Source organism: Leucopleurus acutus (assembly GCF_964270905.1).
Source record: "Leucopleurus acutus genome assembly, chromosome: 15".
Taxonomy (NCBI): domain Eukaryota; kingdom Metazoa; phylum Chordata; class Mammalia; order Artiodactyla; family Delphinidae; genus Leucopleurus; species Leucopleurus acutus.
Window position 1 is genome coordinate 49,424,314 of NC_139157.1, and position 17,377 is coordinate 49,441,690.

The 17,377-nt window shown below is 40.0% G+C and overlaps 1 protein-coding gene across 3 annotated transcripts in view; it reads right to left on the minus strand.

The window, feature by feature from the left end:
• The window catches only part of FIG4 (FIG4 phosphoinositide 5-phosphatase), a 129,860-nt gene that overhangs the window by 54,196 nt on the left and 58,287 nt on the right, over positions 1–17,377 (minus strand). For all 3 annotated transcript variants that reach the window (XR_014326797.1, XM_082856067.1, XM_082856068.1), the window contains 4 exons: positions 15,709–15,754; positions 14,513–14,661; positions 13,082–13,248; positions 2,068–2,206 (listed from right to left, as the gene is read on the minus strand). Coding sequence is in view for 2 of the 3 variants with exons in the window: in XM_082856067.1 (XP_082712193.1) it covers positions 2,068–2,206; positions 13,082–13,248; positions 14,513–14,661; positions 15,709–15,754 (501 nt within the window). In the remaining variant the exon portion in view is untranslated. The remainder of the gene's footprint in view (positions 1–2,067; positions 2,207–13,081; positions 13,249–14,512; positions 14,662–15,708; positions 15,755–17,377) is intronic.

A 17,377-nucleotide genomic window follows, 5' to 3' on the forward strand; every position in this document is an offset into this window, starting at 1 on the left:
ATTTTCTCATTTAATCCTCAAAATGACCTGTGAGATGTGTATGGTCGTCTCCATTTTACAGTTGGGAAAACAAGTTTTCCAGATGTTTAGAAACCAAGTTTTCCAGATGTAACACACTTGCAGAAATTCCAACTCAGCTCTACCCTGACGTCCATGCTCCTGTCTGGTTACTGCCTCTGGCTAAACTGTTCATTCCTTCTGAGAATTATAATACTGATTTAACTGTCATCAAAATAACTGGTACAGGTGGTGACACCAGAAAGTCCAAAATAAAGCCCTGAAATTTATCTGACAGTCTTTATAAGTACTGTGGATGAGGAGTATCAATTGTTGATGCCAAAAACCAATTTTTGGAACTTTGACATTCTAGAGAAAAAAACCCAAACAAACCAGGGGACCAAGTCAACTGTGAGAGACATAGTATCTACTTTGATCAAAGTTTATTTTCAGTGGGAGACTTCTAGCTGATCCTTGCTGTACCATCTAACCAGCTGAATGATCTCAGTCAAGACACATCCTCTCTGCACTTCAGTTTCCTTTTTTTTTTTTTTTAAATGGGAATGTAACATCAGCTTCCTTTTATTCCCACAAATAAGCGCCAACACTGCAAGTGGTTACTCAAGGTAAGCAAGTGGTTTTAACTTTCGCTTGTAATTTACTAGCTAATTTCAGCAACAGAAAATCGAGTTTTGTTTGTTCCCAAGTTGTATCTTAAGAGCTTCAATACTTTAAGTTAATATAAAGTTTTAGAAAGTCAGCCACATTTACCCATAGTCAGCTGCATCAACAAAGCTAAATACAGGTATTTACACTTATCTCTCATCAAATAAACGTAATTAGCTCCAGATTTTTTGTCAGCAAAAATTCAAAGCAATCATTTATTAATCTTAAATGTAGTGGAAAAACCAGAACTGCTTCATTTATAGGGAAAGTAAGCTCAAGTATTAAGCTGGCTATTCCAATAATATATGTACTTAAAAGTACAAAGCTGAGAAACATATAAACTCTGACGTTTCCTTAATATTTTAAATATTCCTGAAGTATCACAGAATTTGGTAACAGCTGTAACATCAGCACTTGCTAATTCACCAGTTGTTTGTGGTCTGTCCACACAATTAGCCCAGACTGGCAATGACCCCTGTAGTGCTTGAGAGGCACCTCTGCACAAAATAAGGACTACATCACACCGATCTTGTGAGAGGAGAGCGTTAGGAGCAAACCTGACATCACAGGCCTTTGAGCAGAAGGCACCAGGCTCCAACCTCGTATGTGAAAAATGCTGCCCATTATTAGTACATGACTCTTCAATTAAAATGTTAGAGTCCTCTATTAAATCCTCACAATGACTTTTGTGATGTGTGTCCTGTCATTTACTTTTTGTACATGAGGAAAATGAGGCTTAGAGAGATGAAATAACTAGTTCAAGGTCACACCACTGCAGAGACTCCAATTCTACCTGACCCTGAGGCCTGGGCTACAGGGTGTCCTGTCAAAACACCTCAGGGAAACAGTTCATTTCTTTGGGGACTATTACTACCAATTTAACTGTCATCAAAATAACTGATACTGGTGAATGACTCTAGAAAGCTCAGAGTGAGCAGTAGGGGTGGTGGGAGTGGTATCTGCCCCTAGCGCCACCGCTCTAGTTTCCTGTCCTCCCTAGTGTCACCAAGAGTTCCTTGTGCTTCTTGGAGGAAAGAGAGTTGGAATTCCAAAGTGAGGATGTCTAAGACTGACTCCTGAAATGTTGAGTTCTTTATCATTCCACATTTGTGGGAACCAGTCAAAAATGATGTTAATGGTTTGCTCGAGTGTAGCTTCAAATTACATTCAATGGTTAAGTTCTGAAACTTTATATCTTATGGAAAATGCCAAACAACTGCATTTGTTAATGATGATTTCCCAAACCTACTATCAGGACATCAACAATACTAAATTCCTCATGGCAAACATGTAGCAAGACTGACTACTTTAGCCTATACGACCATTTCTCAAAAAGAAAACTATCTCACATTCATAATAACATCAAATCTGAGTTTACATAGTAGATTAGGAAAAAAAAAATACCTTCTTCTTGTTGGTAAAAGTCTCATGGTATTTTTATGATGCAAATAAAAATCTGTCGGGAGTTCCCAGAGATGAGGTTTCCCTTCAGTGGGATGGAAAACTCCCAGGAAGAGATTAATGGAATCTTGTCTATCGGCATCTAAAAAGCAAAAATATATATTTCAGGAAATCCATTACTGACATAAACAACTCAGGGGAATGTTCTCTTAGGAGGATAATGGTACAACTGTGATTTCATAGAACATACCTCTGAAAATAATAGCATTTATACTTCAAAAGTCACACACATACACAAAATCTAAAACAGCCAAGATTTTGAGAATTAAAATCTTGCTTCAAAATGTTTCCTTTTTACTCTGTACCTCTCATAACACAAAGGATAGTGAACATAAACTGCTTCTTGAATTTTGAGAGACTCTTAAAAACCCTTAAGAATTGCCATAGTACCTTAGTGATCGTATTTTTAGAAAACATTCTCACTGTGTGTTAGTTTACCTAAAACAAAGGACATCTTCACTTTATTGCAAAGACAAGTAGAGATGTCAGAGACAAATAAAGTGACCCAATTTCTACCCATATTCTGTTGCACAACCTTGAACAAGTCAGCTTCCAAGTTTCTGCTTTTAATCCATGAAAAGACATTCTCCATTTCTTTAGCAGAGACAATGTTTACATTTTCTGTCTCCTACAGCTGTGTTTGATAATGAAGGCAGATTGAGCACATGGAAAACAGCCTCATTCTAACCATTCAACCACTCCAAAATTACCTTTTCAAAGGTAATATGAACTAATAAAATTGACTACATATATATATGCTGTATCTCTTCTTTTTCCCAATTATATTTGGGTAAAAATGATGATAAGCACTGAAGCCGCCTCATGAGCCATCCTTCCCATTCTGCACTGTCCCCTCCCTAGCATCCTTCACTCCTTCCCCTCATTTCCTTCTTTCCATTCTCATCTCCGATCCCTTGTATAGTCAAGTCTGGGGCAGGCTTCCACAATATAAATAATAACCTCTTTCTGAAAACGAGCACAGAACCAAAAAGACAGCACAATAGAAATGACTGCTTTTGAAACAGGATAACATTATCATAAAATCAATTTCCTTCCAACAGCTATAGTGAAACACAGAAAAATCTGAAATTAGCAACATTGTTCTCATTGGGCTATTTGGTCATTTTGGCAGAAGCATAAATGAAATACGGTACATCAAACATGTATTCCAGTTATATATTTTGACAGGAAGCATTCCATTAAAACAGCACTTACCTTTTAGGCTAAAAGTAATATATAAAAGGGATGTGTTTATATGATCAATATATTTGGAGCCTTTTTTCCATTTGTTGAGTGAAAACATCAAAGTACTAAATGATACAGGCATTACTGCCCCAATTTTCACCCTCTTAACACAATATGAAAGTAAACATACTGCTTTTATAGTAATTATATTCTTTATGCTTCTTGAATGGCCTTAATGGCACAATAATTCATGCTATGCAGTACCCCAAAATATCTCAATACTATCTAAAGAAGCTTTCCATTTTTCAGCCACGTTTTCAAGGAGTTTCTTTTTTATTAAGCTTACTAATAGCTTCCTTTAATTTTTAGCAAGTATAATAAAATGTAAGATTGAAAAACATAACCAAATAAAGGATATTCCTTCCAAGGATCATAATGGAGACTTCCTGCTGTTTTTATAACTTAAAATATATCCATAGTATTTATGGTCACATACTAAGCTTGGAATCTAAGGCCAGCCCTAATGAGCCTGAGAATCTTCCTGGCTACCTTTGACTGCAAATAAGGCTATCACCTTCTGGAAGACAGCAGTACTCTGGACACAGATAAAAGCTTAAAACAGGTAGGTTCTCTGCAGTTGCAGATAACAAGAGGGCAAAATGACTATCTACTTTTGTAATCAATCATGCTCTAAAGGAAAAAAGAATATGCACCTTTCAAACTCCATCCAAACAGGTTAAACACTAACCAGTTTTATTATGCACTGTATTTAAATAGGTCAGGCTTGAATATAACAATTCTTTTTAATTAGCCAAAAATTTTAAGTTGGAAACTAGAATGTTTGTTGACCTAATATTAAATTAAGTTCGTGATAAAGTGGCCTCTGAAATCAGTAATGGAAAGGGACACTATTCAATAAACAGTACTGTTTAACCATTGTGGTGGAGTGGACAGTGACGTTAGATCCCTACTCACACTGTATGTTGAAATAAATACCAATTAAATGTAAGAAGAACGAAGATCAACACCCTCACAGAAAAACATGCAATTTTTAAAAGAAACAAGTAGACAATGAACATACATAAACTCAACTGTACTAGTTATTAAACAAATGCAAACTGAAAACAATATACCATCTTCTACCTTTTAAGTTGGCAAATACTTTTCAAAATGAGCTCTCCTATACTCCGCGGAGGGGGACTTGACTGCTATATCCTTTGGTAAGGCTCTTTGGCAATATATATATTTTTAAAAGGTCCTGAAAATATCTATACTCTGAACTAATAAATATGCTTCTGAATTTTCATAAGATAAAAAATATGCAAAAAAGGTATATGTTCAAAGATGTTTGTTTAAAAGGAACCTAAATGCACACTAAAAACAAATAACCTCCCTATGGTGCTTCTAAAGAATAGACTGCTACAAGCCTACCAAAGGCTACCAAAGATCATGTTGTAAAAGAATATTCAGGGTCATAAAGACTACTCACATTATCCAAAAGGGCAAAAACAGATACACAGTACCTGTATAGTAAAACTGGAAGGATCACGTTCTGCTAAATATGAACAAGTTGCTATCTCTGAAAGGTGAGGATTACATGATTTGTGAGTTATTCTATAATTATAATTAACATATATTACTTTCATAATTAAAAAAATACACCATTCATTCATTTATCCAAGAGCCTACTATGTCCCACACTAGGGATACAGTCTATACAAGGCTGATTTCTGGCTCTCGTAGGGCTTATGTTCCACAGTGGGAAACAAAAATAATATACAAGTAAATAATGTACAAGGTACTTCCAGAGGATGTAAGTTCTATGGAAAAAATAAAAGAGTGACGAGAGAGTGATGAGAAAGGAGAGGGACACTCAGTTCGGGTGGTCAGGGAAGTGGGTAGAGGATGGGCAGCTCCAGGAACAGCACGAAAGCCAGGGGGCTGCAGGGCAGGGAGCAAAGGAAAGAGCAGGACTAGGGACAGCCGAGGCAGAGCACACAAAGCCTAGTAGGTCACGGTAAAGAGCGTGACTTTTAAATGCAATCAGAAGCCCTGTAAGGGTTTTCTGAGAGGGGAGTGATAAGATCTAAGTCTTGAAAAGATCACTCTGGCTGCTGTGAAGGGCAAGAGGAGAAGAGGGAGGCAGAGGGAGGAATCAGGAGCCACTGCAGGTGTTCAGATGAGAGCCAACAGCTGTCCGCACCAGCCCGGCAGGAGTAAGGATGAAACACAGCAGAAGGGTCTGGGATATATTTTGGAGCTAGAGCCAAAAAGATCTGCTGAGAGATGAGATGGGGGAGGATAAGGAGAATAAAGAAATCAAGGATGATTCCTAGGATTCTGAACTGAACAGCAGGAGCTGAGGTGGAAAATGAAACAAAAAACGCAACAAGTAGAGAAACAGGTCTGGGGCAGAGTCAAGAGCTCCTGTCTCAGAAATGATCAGTTTGAGATTCTTCTTAGATATCTGTGGTAGGAAGAAACTTGGCCCCATGACCTTTCCTCCCTAGTTTCCCATGAATATTTTACATTACATGGCAAAAGGGACTTTGCAGATGTAAGTGAAATTACTAATCACTGACTTCAAGATAGGGAAGTTATCTTGTCTTATCCGGGTGGGCCCACTGTAATCACAGGAATCCTCTAAAAGCAGAGGAGGAAGGTAGAGAGATTCGAAGCACAAGGGTTTATGCACCGTTGCTGGCTTTGAAGATGGAGTGGGCCACAAGCCAAGGAGCCTTCCGAAACCAAGAATGAGCCCCAGCCACAGGGACATCTGCCCTAGAACTGCCTGGGAGTCTGCCAACAACCTGAAGGAGCCTGGAGGCCTCCAGGTCAGCATCCACATTCTGACTTGATTTTGATTTCATCTGACTTCACTGCTTTCATTTTGACTTCAGCCGGGTGAAACCCTAAGCAGAGAACACAGCTGAGTAATGCTGTGCCCAGACTTCTGACCCACAAGCCCCGTGAGATAACAAACAGGTGTTGTTTTAAGCCCCCAAGTCTGTGATAATTTGTTACAGCACCTATAGAAAACTGCCACAATATTCTGGAGGAAATGCCTGCTAGGTAGGCATGTAGATAAATAAGTCTGGAGTTCAGTGGAGGAGTCAAGGGAAGAGATATGAATTTGAATGTCAAATGCATGGTACTTAAAAGCTGGGTAAGATGCCCCAAAGGTGAAAGTATAGAAAGAGATGAGGAAGGTTTAGAAATAGGGCAGAAGTCACCAGGGAGACTGAGTGAGACAGCACAGAGGTGAGTTTCAAGAAAGAGGGAGTGCTCAACTGTGACAGAAGCTGCTGAAAGCCCGAGTAAGATGAAGACAGGAAAGGAATCACTGGATCTGGCAACGGGGGATTGTTGGTGATTTTGACAAGCACTGGTTCGGTGGCATGACAGGGCAGAGGCCCAGTGAGGCAGGTGGAGAGAACAGGATATGCGACAGGAAACAGGTGTGCAGATAACTCTTTCAAGAGGTTTTGCTTTCGGAGAGCAGAGAAATAGGACTTTAGCTAGTGGTGGGTGTGGAATTAAGGACAGGAGGAAAGATTCAACGAAGAACATAAGGTGTGCTTTTATGCTAATGGAAATGAGGCAGCAGAGGGGAGCAACTGACATATGTGGCAGTGAGCTGTATGATATAAGGTAGAAACAGTGAGTGCACATAAGGACAGGCTCTGCATTCGGCGCTAAGGAGGAGTTCCCCCCCCCAGTGACATTTTCTCAATGAAGAATGAAGCAAAGATACCAGCTGAGAGTGGTTTAGGGAGAGAGGACAAGGTATGAATGGTCACTTTGGAGAGTGAAAGAATGAACATATTAGGGAAATTTAGCAGGACTGTCAGGCTGTTTTGAGTATCCTTCAGAGAACTGCAGTCAGTTTAAACTGAGGGTCATAATTCCAACTTTTCTCTTGCCACGTTTAACGGCTTTGGTTGCAGAACAGGTGGACAGTTGGGTTTTAGCCAGAGTTTTATTAATGTGATTTCAAATGTTGTTAAAACATAACATTTTCCAAATGTCTTCTTTCTGCTATAGCCAAATATAGCTTACTCACTCTAAACCTGCTGTTAGAAGGATGACCTTAGAAGGCTAGCTCAGTATTCTTTTTTTTTTTTGCGGTACGCGGGCCTCTCACTGCCGCAGCCCCTCCCGTTGCGGAGCACAGGCTCCGGACGCGCAGGCCCAGCGGCCATGGCCCACGGGCCCAGCTACTCCGCGGCGTATGGGATCCTCCCAGACCGGGGCATGAACCCGTGTCCCCTGCATCGGCAGGCAGACTCTCAACCACTGCGCCACCAGGGAAGCCCTCAGTATTCTTGATAAACAAAAATGTGCTCAGATGCTCCTTTGCATGTCCCTCTCTCAGGGGTGGGCAGAAAGGAAAAGACACTGCTCCACTACCTCACGGCACTACCATAATGCTGGCGATGCCATCTCGACACTGTTTTCTGTAATCACTGCATTCCATGCATGGTGAGCTTTGAAGTCTTTACCCCACAAGCTTTTTTTTTTTTTTTTTTAAATCTCTATTTGAGAACATGGCTCGCCTCCATGCATGGATACACACACACACATTCACACATTTAAATTACAGCTGTGTGCATGTATGTATGTATATATATGTGTGTGTGTATATATATATATATATATATATATATATATATACAGCTGGTCTATTATTAACCGTTGCAGGTATCTTATCTTTTTATTTTTTTCTTATAATAGGATTTCAGTTCAACAAGCTTCAGGGAAAAAAAAGTCAGGCTTAACTCAAATACAAACGTAAAAAAAAAAAATTAGAAAAAGCTTGACAAGGTCCTTCAGTGAATTATAATTATAAAGTTCTTCCTAATATCCAAAGGGAGTACGTAGGTACCTATTCTTTCCTTGCTGGCGTCCTATAACTGCTTATGTAGCCAGTTATATTAGAAATCAACAGATATTTCTTAGAGACAAACCCCAGAAGATGGTAATATGTGAAGCCTCAAGAACAGGTTTTATCAAAATGAGCGTGAAAGGGAGTCAGGTGGGTGACCCACATAGCATCAATCTGTCTATACGAACCAAGGATAAAATTCCTAACAACCTAATTTCAAGTACCTTCCTGCCTATCCAAGAGGCATAACACGAGGAGATTAACATTTACAAAGTTATTTTGAGTGCTTTAAAGAAAATGGTTCTATTACTATATTACCATTATATAATATCCATTGTAACTTAAAATTAAATTGTACACCCCAATGACACCATGCTTCTCAAAATAAAGAAGTCTGTTTTAGCCACATTATTCATAAAATAATTCCTTTCATAATAGTTTCTCTTTCAGTTGTGCATAATTTTGCTTTACCTTTCCATCAGGTGCATGTTACTTATTCATGACCATCCTCTGTCTTTTAATGGTTCTCCTTTCTTTTTTAATCATGCACAGCTACACATTCATTCTCTGTGCTCTAATCTTATTGAAAAACACATTATTTGGGCTTCCCTGGTGGCACAGTGGTTAGGAATCTGCCTGCCAATGCAGTGGACATGGGCTCGAGCCCTGGTCCGGGAAGATCCCACGTGCTGTGGGGCAACTAAGCCCGTGAGCCACAACTACTGAGCCTGCGCTCTAGAGCCCGCGAGCCACAACTACCGAAGCCCGCGTGCCTAGAGCCCGTGCTCCGCAACAAGAAAAGCCACCACAATGAGAAGCCCACGCACCACAACGAAGAGTAGCCCCCGCTCACCGCAACTAGAAAAGCCCGCACGCAGCAACGAAGACCCCAATGCAGCCAAAAATAAATAAATAAAACAAATTTATTTTTTAAAAAAACCACATTACTTGATCCTTAAGTGTCAATAATGACTCCCAATTCAGGGACAACCATGACAGGAGAGGGCAGAAGAGTGGACGACCCTTTCCATCAGGGCAGTTTTAAACCTTTTTCATGATAACATACACCGAGAGGTATATGTATTTGTTGGCACATAACTTACACAACTGTTATAAGTTGAATTGTGTCCTCCACAAAAGATATGTTGAGGTCTTAAGCCCCAGTACCTGTGAATATGACCCTATTTGGAAATCAAGTCTTTGCAGATATAATCCTGTTAAGATACAGTCACACTGGAGTGGAGCAGGCCCGTAATCCAGTATGACTGGTGTCCTTATAAGAAGAGACACACACACACAGGGAGGAGTACGCCACGAAGACACAACAGAGGGGAGAATGTCATGTGACACCAGAGATAGAAATTAAAGTGCTGCAAGCCAAGGGTCAGCAGCAAACCACCAGAAGCTAAGAAGCAAGTAAGGATCTTCCCCTGAAGACTTCAGAGGGAGCACAGGCCTGCTGGCACCTTGATTTCTGACTTCAAGCCTCCAGAACTGTGAAACAATAGATTTCTGTTGTTTTAAGCCACCCAGCTTGTGGCTGTACTTTGTTACAGAAGCCCTAGGAAACTAGTAAAACAATGAAGCATGGCCAGTGAGATGCCTTTAGAGAGATCATCTTAAAACCATTCTAATTTATAAAAACAAGTGAAACCATGTGTTATTTTTATAATAATCAATTATTTGCAATACATGTTATAGCCAATTGGAATACATCAATAAATATTAATATCTTCATTGAGAACCACAGCAGTAGGTATAACAAAGGATGATGGGAATACTTTAATATTTTTGCTTTAGAAATCTAGAATTTAAAGGTATGCCACTGGCTTGAATTTCTAAATCTGACTTTCCTAACTCTTAGTTTTTGTTTGGATTAATATACTTCGATTGTAAAGTTCCTAAATCCAGCTCAAGAGTCATGCATACAGAGGAATATCTAAATATTCTTAAAGGTCTACAGTGGCTTTGTGGTTTATGTTATACATTGAGCTGACCCGGAGTTGTTCAATGGGCGTAATTCTCAGTGAATTCGAAAGACATGATCTGAGCAGCCTAAGAGCATTACTGATAGGCTACATGTTATTAGGTTGACATACTTAGTCCTTTCAATTTCTTAATTCAGGGAAAAGGGGAAGTTGAGAGAACACAGGGAATGGATTAACTCATGCATTTATTAATTCATTCCATAAATGGTTCTTGTGCCATGAGCAAGGCATTAGGGACACCATAGTGAACGAGATGCTCACGGAGCTCTTGGGTGTCACGGTAGGGGCGGGGGGGACACACAACACGACTAATAGTACAGTTAACAATTTAAGTGCAATTGTGCCAAGTGCTACAAAGGTAGAGAACGTTACAAGAACAGAAAATGAGTACCTTCCTTGAGGAAGTGAAAGGAGAGTGAGCTCTAAAGCTCAAAAGACTGCAGTCATGTGTTCCAATGGGTGCAGCAAGAGCCTGTGGCAGAAGAAGCCTAACTTACTCAGGAAACAGTGAGAAGGTCCGTGTGTCTGGAGAGCGGTGATGGGGGATGGGAATGGCGTGAAAGGCAGGATGGCAAGGTAGGTGGGGCCAAACCACCCAGGACCTCTAGGTCTGTCCTGCACATCCCTCCCACGCCTGCCAGGCTGCCAACCTGTTTCCCACCCCTCCATAGTGTGTAAATAGAGATGGTCTTACTTGATGTGGTGGACTCCAAAGTGACCCCCATGCTCCCCACTTCCTGCTGTTCATGGCTTAGTGTCATAATCTGTGCTGTGTAGTGAATTGTGTCTCCCTAAAAAAATATACTGAAGCCCTAAACCCCAATACCCATTAATGTAATCTTATTTGAAAATAGGGTCTTTGCAGACATAATCAAGTCAAGATGATGTTATACTGAATTAGGGTAGACCCTAACCCAGTATGACTGGTGTCCCTACAGGAAGAGGGAAATGGGACACAGACCTAGACACACAAAGGAAGAAGACCATGTGACAATGGAAGCAGAGATTGCAGTGCTGCAGTTGCAAGCCAAGGAACACCAAGGACTGCTGGCAAGATATCAGAATCTAGGAAGAAGCATTCTCCTATGGGTTTCAGAGTGAACTTGGCTCTGCTGACAACGTGACATTGAACTTCTACCCCCAAACTGTGAGATAAGTTTCTATTGTTTTAAGTCATCTAGTTTGTATTATTTTGTTACAACAGCCTTAGGAAACTGACACAGATTGTGCTTGTGTGTGGGTGGGACCAATGATTTGCTTCTGAGCAGCGAGATATGGCAAAGTGATGGCATGTCACCCCAATGATTACATTATGTTATATAAGACTCTGTCTGGCTAGTAGACTCATTCTAGAGACCGTCTTCCACATGCCAGCTATGAAGACGCAAGTCGCTATGAGTCCTACAAGGAACAAGTCCACGCGGAACTGCAAGGAGTTGAATTCCACCAACAAACACATGAGCAGGGAAGTGGATGGAGGCCTGAATCAGGCCTCCAGATGAGACCACAGCCTGACTGACATCTTGACTATAGCTTTGTGAGACCCTGTGCAGAGAACCCAGCTAAACTGTGCTTGGAATTCTGACCCACAGAAATCATGAGATAATGAATACATGTTGTTTTAAGCTGCTAACTTTTTAGTAATTTGTTAGATAGCACAGAAAACTAACACGCTTGAACAGTAGTATACCAAACTGTTAGTAGCAGTTTAGCCTTTGCATTCTCTCTGGGCATAGGAAATGTTGAAAGCTGACTCTTTTATGGATATTTTCAGGCACTCTTCTGAGGTTCCCAACACTGGGGATTCTCCTGCAGTTCCCCTGGTGTGAGCACATGTATCTTCTCACATCAGGCATTTTCTTGCTACTCCTTCCTTGGAAATCCAGTGATCACTTCCTGGTTCCTGCTGCTATGGTCCCTCTGGCCAGGACCTACGCCAAAACCATGCCAGCACTCTGCCCCGTGAGGCCTACCTCTGGGCACCTATAAACACTCAAGGATCCTTTGGCCTAACCAACTCTGGGAGGGTAGGCCATTCCCAACATGGCAGCCCTCTCCTCAGCCCATCCCTCTGCTTCAGCTTTGCTACACAGCAGTCCAAAGCCAACAGCTCCATGGGGTCCCTCCAACAACAGAACACTACATTAAGCTTGTCCAGAGTCCTAGTTCTCTCTAGGCTGGAGGTGAAGGAGTAGGGGTGGGTGACAGTCACTGCACGGCAACAGTGCACTCCGAAGACTCTCTTTACCAATCTCTTCTCTACATTCTGTAAACGTTTTTATCTTCGATCTGGTTCAAGAGTCCAAGACTCACAGAATCAGCCTGAGCACTTCCTTTATAAATTCTGTGCGTGGGGTCTGTCTCACAATCACTTTCCTATCTATTGTTTTCGAAATCCCATCAGAATGGAGACAGGAAAAGTGCCACTTTAACCACCTGTTTCTTTTAGTATTCCCAAGTCATAAAATAAGAGTAAAATTCAGTGTTAATGTTACAACTCATTTCTAGCTGACATTTAAAAGAATCAGTGATATTTACATTCTTAGACAATTGTTAAAATGATGAACTCTATTTAAAATAATTACTCAACACTCTTGAACAAATTTATCTATGTTTTACAAGCAGAAATTCAGAACAAGGCAGAAGCCAAGGAATCAAATATTCTCAAGTACGTAAAAGCTCTAATTATGGGTGGCCAAAGTGCCCTATTTAAAATACAAAGTTTATTCATTCATTTACTGAACAAATATTTACTGAGTACCTCTTAAGTGACAGACTGTTTTATTTAAACTTTTAAAATATTTAATTTTGACTTTATTCAGTTAGCTTAAAAAAAAAAGTATAAGAGAAAAATGCACATCAGGATAAGTCTTAGAAATGCATATAACTCCAGAATTACCTGAAAAGGCATTGCTGTAATATCTAGACAGGGTCTGCATGATGTCTTTTGAGTGCTGGGTCCACGGCGCTATCTTTCTGTAGGTTTTTACACGATGAACAAGTTGGGAACCACCATACTGAAGGGACAGGGTATCCCCATGATCTTCATAGAGTTCCTCAAATAACCTAAGCAAAACATACAAACATTAAAGAATTTCACCCAAAGTATTACACACGTATTCACTTAGCTGTGGATTCAAAACAAGTATTTTACTTTATGAATTCCTCTAAGCCTTTCTTTTCAAGTAGACTCTTCAACATCTTGAAGATATATGCACATACAAAATATATTATATTTTATAGTAATGGTCTAATAAGCAACAAAGTCAAAGAAAATGCTATATATATATATATATATATATATATATATATATATATATATATATATATATATATATATAAAAAGCAGGAGCACCAAAAGCATAACCCATCAAAGCCAGACCAAGGTGGTTTTAACTCTATTAAAAGAATCCTAACTTTCTGCAGCCTGCCAAATCAATTTACCTCCCACGACAGAATTTTCTGTTCTCTCTGAATTGCCTTTGGGAAAAAGGACATGCTCTTGTCACAAACAAACCATATTCTTTCCTAGAAATACATGTTTGAAACTTATGTTTCTTCAAGTGCCTGTCAAAGACTTTTTAGTGCAGTGATATCTGAGGACCTGGCCATTTGTAAGCTCATCACTTTTTTTTTTTTTTTTTAATTTTTTTTTGCTGTACGCGGGCCTCTCAGTGTTGTGGCCTCTCCCGTTGTGGAGCACAGGCTCCAGACGTGCAGGCTCAGCGGCCATGGCTCACGGGCCCAGCCGCTCCGCGGCATGTGGGATCCTCCCGGACCGGGGCACGAACCCATGTCCCCTGCATCGGCAGGCGGACTCTCAACCACTGCGCCACCAGGGAAGCCCTCATCACTTTTTTTTGACAGAGCCTTTATAACTATCTCAGAGGACCTATAACAGCAATCACTGCATTTTCAAGAAATGGTACTTCACACAATGTCATGGACCCAACGGCCAGTGAATAAACAGTATTGCTTACTGAAGAATCAATGTTTTATCTGTCTTATATGTTTAATTCAAAATATATGAAGGCTTATTACTTTTTTTCCCTAATGCGGTCTGGATTTATTTCTTTAAAAACCCACTAGTTTGGATTTATCTAAAGTACATAATGTTTATTGATAATTAACACAAATAGGAAAATAAAAACCATGGTAACAATACACAAAGCTTTAACAGAAATATATATTACCAAATTAATTTGAATAATGTCTTTTAACAACATGGTTTTTGAGAAGCTGAAAGGAGAAACAAGTTCATAAAAGTCCTTATTAATCAGGTTTGCTTTCTGTCATTACCAGCATTCGAAAGGCAGAAAATAAGGCTTACCTAACTGCATCTGTATCAAACTGTAGATTCGGTTTGTCAATTAAGCCCAAGGAATACAGCTGATAAGCCAGAGCACATTTCCCCACCATAAACTGTGCTGTGTTGGTGCGATCCAAACAGTCCACACAGTTGGTTCGAAGAACACCAGTCTAAAGAGAAACACCTTGAACTGTCATTCATTATTCAGTCACCAAAACTACCTCCATCCTACTTTAGATTTCTTTAAGCAATAGAATATAGCTGCAGGCAGGGTATTATTCCTGAACAAATAATGAAGAACATTTTTTTCATTATAAAAGGTTATATTTGCTGTTCACTTAATACTGCTGCAACAGCATCATTGCACCCTCTAGTCTATATTTGAATTATTTTCTTTAGTTTAACAAGATAAAAATAGCTAACATTTTCCACATGTATCAATTAGTAAAATATGTGCTTTTTTCCCTGATCTATCTCCTTTACTGTACAAACTAAAATATTCAGTGGGTGAGGCCATTTCATTCTTAAAGCATAATTAATATATATACTGTTGTATTTGGTTCATTTTCCAAAGTCTTTCTGATTTATTCTTTTCACATTTCTGTTTATGGTTCTATTTCCAATAACAAAATTTATACTATATAGAAAAAATCTGTGGGCGATTATTGTTTCAGCTACACATCCTTCTCAAGAGTTAAACACTAGCAGTAAGGCTTTTAAAACTCATTCTCAGGACTTCCCTGGTGGCGCAGTGGTTAAGAGCCTGCCTGCCAGTGCAGGGGACACGGCTTCCAGCCCTGGTCCAGGAAGATCCCACATGCCGCGGAGCAACTAAGCCCGTGCGCCACAATTACTGAGCCTGCACTCTTAGACCCTGCAAGCCACAACTACTGAAGCCCACATGCCACAACTACTGAAGCCCACACGCCTAGAGCCCGTGCTCCACAACAAGGGAAGCCACCGCAATGAGAAGCCCGTGCACCACAATGAAGCATAGCCCCTGCTCACCGCCACTAGAAAAAACCAGCGTGCAGCAACAAAGACCCAACGCAGCCAAAAATAAATAAATAAACATATTTTAAAAAAAAAAACCTCATTCTCAAATGATTAATAATTTGGCATTCAATAAGCAGTATCTCTCTCCATGGTTGCTTTCAGAAAACATCATACGCTGTGGATACAGATTCTATTCATTATTAATACAATGTCATCTATACCTGCAGGCGACCAGTGGAAATCACACATCCTCCTAGTTCATTCCACCTGTGTTTAAAAATACATTCTTTAATTAAAAATTTTTAATAACATAATCTATATTCATATTTGGTACTAGCTCTTTATTAAGAATCAAAGTAATAGGGCTGAATGCCCCTGAATAATCAGCTGATTCAGTTTACTTTCATTCTCTCAGGAAAGTGAATATGCAAGTCACAGAGATGGAATGCTATCCATGCGCTAAAGGGAGACCAGGAAAGGAGCATCTTAACCTGCTCCAGCCCTACACTCTTAGCATTTTGTCACCCATGTTCAACCAAAATCTCTCGTGCTTTAATTTAAGCGCATTTCCTGTTTGGTCTCTATAGACATGACTAATAATTGCAGGGCAACTTTATAATAAAATCTTCCAAGCCTGATGCTTCTCGCCTCAACGTCAGGAGGCCCCACCTCCTCCAGCTTTTCTTCATGGAGCTTTTTACAGTCTTCCTTATTATTTTCTTTCCTACATACTTTCTCCACGTGCTAATGAATGCCTGGGGAAATGTTCTTATTACATAAGTACTATATCATGATATTACTATTTTAATTATTTAAAATATTTTAATTACTTAAAACAAGGTGCAGTGAAGAAAATAACACAGCAGGCCTGACTGCTATCCTCAGAAAGGCCTGCTTACAAGGCTGGCCCGTGGCTGGAGTCTGGAACTTCAGTTCCCACCATTCCCAGAACAGACAAGAGTGGCTCAATGTGCCTAAGCCGTCTGTAGAAACAACATGGTTTGCTGAACATCCTTTCCTTCTGCGAGTCTGAAATTTTGGAAGCTGCCAGGCAGAGGCTGCCTATAGGACCACCTCCAATAAAAACCCTGGCTCCAAGTCTTTCATCATCTCCCCTGGTTGGCGACATTGCACACACACATCACAAGTCGCTGGGAGAATTAGCGCTCTCTGTGTGCCTCTACCAGGAGAGGACTCTGGAAGCATGCCCCTGATTTCCTCTGGACTTCATCCCATGCGCCTTTCCCCTTGGCTAATTTTGCTTTGTTGTGTTTGGTAGTAATAAATCACAGCCAAGAGAACAACAATATGCTGGGTCCTTTGAGTTCTCCTAGTGAATCACTGAGCCTGGGAGTGGTCTTGGGGACCCTGGTCACAGGTGCCCCGAAATTCAAACTATAACAAAAGGATTACTTGCAAAGATGTACACATTAGTAGTTGGTTGTTTTTTGTTTTTGCTTTGTGTGTGTGTGTGTGTGTGTGTGTACCATTATAGTTAACTTTACTAACTGAAAATAAAATACTGGAAATATATAATATTGGTCCCTTAAAAGATAAATAAAGCACATTTGCTTGATCTGAAGGTGCTCACAAAGTAGTAATGAGGAAAGACTTGTGAGCAACTAACTATAATACAATGATACATTTTCATTAAAATGTTAGTTTAAATACTAACATATACACTGGTTTATTAGAAAATTTTTCCTGCTCCTATTTAATACTGAAGAATAGAATTCATTACAGAAAATTTTACTTTACAGAAATATTTTATGTAATGTTTATTCTAAGAAGCAAGAGATTCCATGGCTTCCATCTCAGGGTATATACCCACAGAGGAAACTGCATGCCATCGTGAACATTCATTCTACAGTCACATGGGCTGCGTGTCTT